Source organism: Solanum verrucosum, unplaced genomic scaffold, assembly GCF_900185275.1.
Source record: "Solanum verrucosum unplaced genomic scaffold, falcon-dt-bn FXZP01000289.1, whole genome shotgun sequence".
Taxonomy (NCBI): domain Eukaryota; kingdom Viridiplantae; phylum Streptophyta; class Magnoliopsida; order Solanales; family Solanaceae; genus Solanum; species Solanum verrucosum.
In genome coordinates, this window is record NW_026020016.1 from 759009 (window position 1) to 766193 (window position 7185).

The following is a 7185-nucleotide window of genomic DNA, read 5'->3' on the forward strand; positions in this document are numbered from 1 at the left end:
TCACCTTTATCTCCATGATACACATGTATATATCGATTAAAAAATAAATTTGTTTGACTATTTATATTAAAATTCCGCTGGATCCTTCCAAAGTCTTTGTAGTCGATATATATATGTGTTATATATTGTTAAAACAAAATATAAATATTATTTTATTATAAGTATATTGAGTTACGTATACAATAGTATTTAACAACGTAAAGCAACAAGAGAGAGAGAGGTGTTTGAGTAAGAAACTAGTACCCCAAATAACCACATACATTCACTCTCTAACACGTGTATGTTGTCCCTTTGCGTAGCCATCTTCCACCATTTACTCAATGGGAAAAATGACAATTTCTTCGTTCACTTTTATTTATTTTCACTTTGAATGTTGTATCTATCCACTTTGAATATTGCACGTTTAATGTTGAAGGAAGAAACATGAAAAAATAATGGTTTTTTTGATAATGGTGTGTGCATCTGTAAAATTATCCAAGCTAGCTTAAGTGGTATATGCATATTTTGTGATCACAACTGACAAAATATAATGGCGGATCTAAAATTAAATTGACTAGTAGATAAAATTCAATAAAATTCGCATGCTCCGTATCTATAACAAAACAATAAGATAAACAAAATGAAAAAAACAATCAGATGGTACTAAAGATAAAGTCAAGAAAATATAATACTCCTGGTTTGGAGAAAATATATTTATGCTCGATAATTTATTAACCCTTTATTTTCATACTCGATCTCTACACCCTCCTTAGCGAATAGCTAGTAAGAAGAATCTTGTGAAAAGGTATAAATAATAGTACTATGGGTGAGAACCAATATGCTATTCACTTTTTAACTTACTAAAAGTAATTGGGACACAAATAACGAATCCATTTATAGTCAAAAGATTCAATTATCTAATTGAATTAAAATATAATTAAGCTAATGTTAATTAGATACCGTGTTTGTGATAAACATCATCCATTACATCGATCGTACGGATGAAAACGATTTTCAATGAAAGTATTTGATTTATTTCTGGTGAAAAATGTGGAAAATCCCTTTTCTGAATTATTTTACAGAATTAAAATAAATAATAAAATATAAGACTTGAGATACTTATAAATTGTAATTAAAGAAAAGAAGTTTGGTCCATAATTAGTACCTGTAGTTTTTACATTTGAAACTTTCTTTGATAAAATATATTTTCCTTAATGAGATCATTTTCTTTAATATTTCAAAGTAGCCAAAAACAGAAAATTACTTTATTAGTAAATTTTTTAAGTGGAGTAATCATTTAACACGATTCTAAGTTGTATAATGTTTTCGGTTATATTTTAACAAATTTTGCTTTGAATCAAAGAAAGAAGGTTTATTTTCCCACCTAATTCGTGATCAAACAAACTATTCTCTTTCTCAAAATATTAGAGAGTCTTTTTCTTATTAAACTTCTATTAATGGAATGAATAAATCATCCTTTCCAATTTCTTTAGTTGTCATGTCAACAATAAAAAGAAAATTAAACCCCAAATATAATGAGTTTAATTAACATTGCAACTTCCGTAACCACCTATATATTGTGATAGAAAAAAAGATTTAAAGGGGCAAGAATGGTGACTGGATAAATATAATACCTTCACTTTTTAATTTTTTTTTAAAGTTTTAGTTTCTTGTTTTGAGTATAAAAAAGTTAAACTACACAACTTTTTTTCAATGAGCCTTATGCACTGCAAATTTGAAATTAGTAAGCAATTAAGATCTTTTGGCCATTTATATAAAATGAATATATAGGTTCGGATCTCTTATGTGTAAAAATAAATATTGATTGTAAAAAGACTATAAATTTTAAATAAGATTGAAAGTGACCTAAAAAATCAATTCTCCTAAATATAACCTGTTTGACCAAACTTCTAAAATCAAATTATAGTGAAAAATGACTTTTCCAAAAATGCTTTTTAGAAAAATACTTTTGGTGAGAAACAAATTGTCTTTGATCAATAATTTAGGGATCATTTGATAGTTGGATTGGATGTGAGTTATACAAGTATTAAATCTTGCATGAGTTAAAATTAGTTAAGAGGTAAATTATTCATGTATAAAATTAGTACAATGTCTCGATTTACAACTCGCATAATTAATACATGTATAAGTTACGTGAAAATCTATGTATTATTTTATACATGATAAAAGGTGGAATAACTAATATATGTATAATTAATGCATAAATAACAAATCCCTACATATGTAATATCAGAGTTAGTCATAAGTCATAACTAATCTCTACATTACTAATATCTGCGTATTCAAACACCTACCTTCTGAAAAACAATTTCTCCTATTCAACACCTCACTTTTAAAAAATAAGAGCTTTTTAGAAAACAAAAAACAAACATTTTCGAAAACAAGCTTTTAGTCGGAATCCAATACAGATACCACGGAAAGAAAGATTTTCTTTTAAATACACTATAGTTTTTGGAGCAGAGCCCACTGTGACCAAACACTTTCTCTATATAAAGCCCTCTCTGATTCATCAACCCCCACACCAAAAAATCAGTTTCCCTTTGATAACAACTCTTGCCTAAAGCCATCCTATACTCTTTTCTCTTTAGTCATTACATTAACAATGCCTGAGGCACCAAAGAATTCCCCAAAAGCCAGCAATTTTATTGTTGCAGAAGAAAACAAGAAAACTCTTCATTTCATTGAAGAAGTTACCACCAAAGCTGATGAGGTCCAAAAGAGAGTCCTTGCTGAAATACTTTCTCGAAATTCTAACGTCGAGTACTTGAAGTGCTATGGTAATCTTAATGGCAATACTGATAGAGAGACTTTCAAAAAAGTTATTCCTGTTATCACTTATGAAGATATTCAGCATGATATCAACCGCATTGCCAGTGGTGATAAATCTCCCATCTTCTGCTCCCAACCCGTCTCTGAATTCTTGACGAGGTTTGAATGTTCTCATTTTTACATACTTGTTGTTTTTACGGTCCATATGTCAATTTTGTTGTTTTTGTAGTGAATGACATATTTCCATATGTCAATTCTGGCATTTTGGATACATATTTGTTGTTTTGTATTAGTACTAAATGAGATTTTTTGTATACGCAGTTCTGGTACGTCAGGAGGGGAGAGGAAATTGATGCCAACAACAGAGGAAGAGCTTGGAAGACGATCGCTGCTTTATAGTCTTCTGATGCCTGTGATGAGCCATTTTGTTCCGGATTTGGAGACGGGCAAAGGAATGTACTTTCTCTTCGTAAAATCTGAATCTAAGACCCCGGGAGGACTATTAGCTCGCCCTGTTTTAACAAGCTATTATAAGAGCCCTCATTTCAAGAACAGACGTCCTGACCCTTACACAAACTATACTAGCCCAAATGAAGCTATTCTCTGCCCTGATTCATACCAGAGCATGTATTCCCAAATGCTCTGTGGACTCAGCCAAAATGCACAAGTCCTTCGTGTTGGCGCGGTTTTTGCCTCTGGCTTCATCCGCGCCATCCGCTTCTTAGAGAAGCACTGGTCCCTTCTTTGTAGTGATATTCGATCTGGTATCATGAATACTGAATTGATTACTGATTCATCAGTGAGAGAGGCTGTGATGAAAATACTTAAACCAGATCCTGATTTGGCTGATTTCATTGAGGCTGAATGTAGCAAAAAATCATGGCAAGGGATTATTACTAGGCTGTGGCCTAATACTAAGTATGTTGATGTTATTGTGACCGGAACTATGTCGCAGTATATACCAACTCTTGATTATTACAGCAATGGACTACCTCTTGTATGCACTATGTATGCTTCCTCTGAATGCTATTTTGGTGTCAATCTTAACCCCCTTTGCAAGCCTGAAGATGTTGCGTATACCCTTATTCCGACTATGTGTTACTTCGAGTTCTTGCCAATTCATAGGAATAATGGTGTCATGGATTCTATCTCCGCGCCCAAATCACTCAATGAGAAAGAAAAACAAACGTTGGTGGATTTAGTTGATGTCAAGATTGGTCAGGAGTACGAGCTTGTTGTCACCACTTATGCGGGTAAATATATGTGATACTACTTTATTTTGTTGCACATTTTTGCAAAGCTTAGTTTAATTAATATGATTGTCGATTTTCAGGACTCTATCGATACAGGGTTGGTGATGTGCTACGAGTTGCTGGCTTCAAAAACAACGCGCCTCAATTCAACTTCATTTGCAGGAAAAACGTAGTTTTGAGCATTGATTCTGACAAAACTGATGAAGTTGAGCTACAAAATGCCATGAAAAATGCAGTGAGTCACTTGATGCCATTTGATGCACATGTGACCGAGTACACTAGCTACGCGGACACTACCACAATTCCAGGCCACTACGTCTTATTCTGGGAAATCAACGTGAATGGCTCAACCCCGGTCCATCCATCAGTCTTTGAAGACTGTTGTCTCACAATTGAAGAGTCCTTAAACAGCGTGTATCGCCAAGGTCGTGCCTCTGACAAATCCATAGGCCCTCTTGAAATCAGGATTGTGGAAGTTGGGACATTTGATAAGCTTATGGACTATGCTATAAGCTTAGGTGCTTCAATAAATCAGTACAAGACACCGCGGTGTGTGAAATTTGCACCCATTATTGAACTATTGAATTCACGAGTCATGTCGAAATACTTTAGCCCTAAATGCCCAAAATGGACTCCTGGACACAAGCAATGGAACAACATGAACTGACTGGCTAGCTAGCTCTAGCTAATTTCTCTGCTGACAGCTTCATCATAAGTCCAAGAAAGAACAAATTAAAGTGAACACGTATCAATTTTTAGTATTAGTCATTATATTAAGAAAACATCCTACCTAGGCTAATTTTGTTCACTTCCCTCAAAACCACCACAAATTTTGTGTGTGTGGTGTTACTTTTCCTTAATTAAAATCTCTTCTTGGAATTTTCATCTTTTTTCATAAATTCTGTCCCTATTTTAAGAATTGCAAATGGATTACATTTTGTGGGAATTGTTTTCTTATTTCCAGTCAGAAAATATTGTTCACTGAACTATCTATCTTGAACCAACTATGAGTACTAGTTGTTGGTTGGGACGGAGCTAGATAGAGCCAAGATGGTACACTATTTATACATGACTATATATATATTGAATTGGTAAAGTTGCTATCATGAGATCATGTTGAATTGGTAAGCCTTGAAAAAATAGTCTCTGACAGAAATGCAAGGTAAAGCTGCATACAATAGGCCCTTTTGGTCGGGCCCTTTTTCAGACCTTGTGCATAGCTGAAATTTTAGTGTATCGGGTTGTCCCTTTTAATATATGTTGAATCGCTTATTGCTTATTAGTGTGTTGGGTTTTTTGAATTTTGAACATTTCAATGAGAATTCTGACTCCACCGCTAGTTGTTGGTAACATTATATTGAGGGAAAAGTGGACTTACTTTATGTGTCTTTTAGTTTAGCACTTGACTTTTAATTAAGTAATCTTAATCCTCGTGGAATTAACTAAACTAAAAGGCCTAGAGATTTATAAAACGCCAGTCGATTTCTCCCGTAAAGTAGATTGGTCGACAAAAAGCTTTTCCATAGGAAACGGGGGACCTACACTTAATAGTGAGATTGTTGACTAATTAAAAACGTTTACCCCATACTTATTTTTCACGGACTACTAGTACTATGTTTGGCGTAATCGATAAAGTTATTGCTATATAGAGTAATTATTAAGTCAGGAGTTCGAATTGTAAAAGAAATCTTTTATAGAAATGCAGGATAAAATTGAGTTTCAGCCCTTCCTCAAATCATATTGAAAGCTTAATGTACCAGATCTGCGAGTCGTCTATCTTTTTCTTACTTGAACGAAGGCATAACTTTTCTTTTTTAGCCAATAAGAATTTTTTTAAAAACTTGTTATCTTAAAAGAAAATATTTTTAAAAAACATTTTGACTAATTAAATATATGAAAATTGAAAAATATATATTTAAAAAACTTCAAACTTATTTAAAAATTCAAATAAAGTGAACTTTGACTGGATAATAATGTGAATGGTACGGCAACCCTCTAGTTTCATGTAATATATACCGGTTAAGATCGAAGATGAACATTTGATGCATGCAAAAAGACATGGAATATATCAGAGAAAGAATGATGCTTATTCTCAGAAAATGTTCCTCCACAATATATGCCTTAATAATTTATTCGTAGAAAGAAACAAAAACATTTATATATTTACGATCGTAAATTTTTTACATATCTTTTAAATATTTTAAATTATTAATTATGGTGACTTATACTACTTTTTACGTAGTTTATAAATATATAAATTTCATTTGAATTTTTTTTGAAGATTTCATGCGTAACTTCCTAGTCAGACGTAAACTGTTTGACTTTGAAAAAACGAAAAGTGTCACATAAATTGGAGTTAATATCTCAAAAGGTCACTCAATTTTGAGAATTTATCTAGCAAAGTCATTGAACTTTGTTTTGTATCAATAAAATCACTCAATTTACACTTTTGTATCAAAAAAATCATTCAACTTAAACTTTTGTATAAATAAAATCACTTAACTAAATTTATGATTGAATTTTTTTTTGATATCACAAAATAGTACTTTTTATGCCAAGTATACATTAATGGAGTTTAATTATTATGCATTTAATTAAGCAATAAATAAAGATCTCCTGGGTTGGATATATATCACGGGTAAAGTATTGATGAAGTGTGGTAATCCTATTAAATTAAGCGAATACATTAATAATTATGGCTGTCACGTCTCATTTGCAGTGGAAATTTTGTAATTAAACTTCATTAATAAATGTATACATAGCATAAAACATAACTACGAAAAGGAAAAAAAATTCCTGTGTAAAGCGCTAACTAATTTGTTTATCAAACTTCTCAATATTCACTGCTAGGTTAGGTTTAAGACTTTAAATTATAACCAACAAATAAGGGCTCCTGGGTGGGATATATCACGGGTAAAATGTTGATTTAGTGTGTTAATCCTATTAAATTAATAATTAATGCTAAATTTAGTTAAATGATTTTATTGATATAAATGTTAAAGTTGACTGATTTTATTGGTACAAAATAAAGTTTAATGACTTTATTAGATAAATTCTCAAAGTTGAGTGACCTTTTAAGATATTAACTCCATAAATTGGGCCACCGAAAGTAGTTAACTTTGATGCTAATCTTATTAATTAAGTGATGAATTATTGAAAAATT

General features: G+C 31.8%; 1 protein-coding gene across 1 annotated transcript; it reads left to right on the forward strand.

Annotated features, from left to right (window-relative positions):
* The first annotated feature begins 801 nt into the window (after positions 1 to 801).
* LOC125820942 (indole-3-acetic acid-amido synthetase GH3.6-like) lies at positions 802 to 4905 on the forward strand. Its single transcript, XM_049500365.1, has 4 exons — positions 802 to 805; positions 2496 to 2928; positions 3091 to 4022; positions 4103 to 4905. The coding sequence occupies exons 1-4, from the start codon at positions 802 to 804 to the stop codon at positions 4687 to 4689; spliced, it is 1956 nt and encodes a 651-aa protein (XP_049356322.1). The 3' UTR covers positions 4690 to 4905.
* Positions 4906 to 7185: the final 2280 nt, after the last annotated feature.

Bases quoted from the DNA above. Each gene is read 5' to 3' on its own strand.
- LOC125820942 (XM_049500365.1), top strand. The intron at 2,929-3,090 runs GTTTGAATGTTC...TTGTATACGCAG, and splicing joins GTCTCTGAATTCTTGACGAG to TTCTGGTACGTCAGGAGGGG. The intron at 4,023-4,102 runs GTAAATATATGT...GTCGATTTTCAG, and splicing joins TGTTGTCACCACTTATGCGG to GACTCTATCGATACAGGGTT.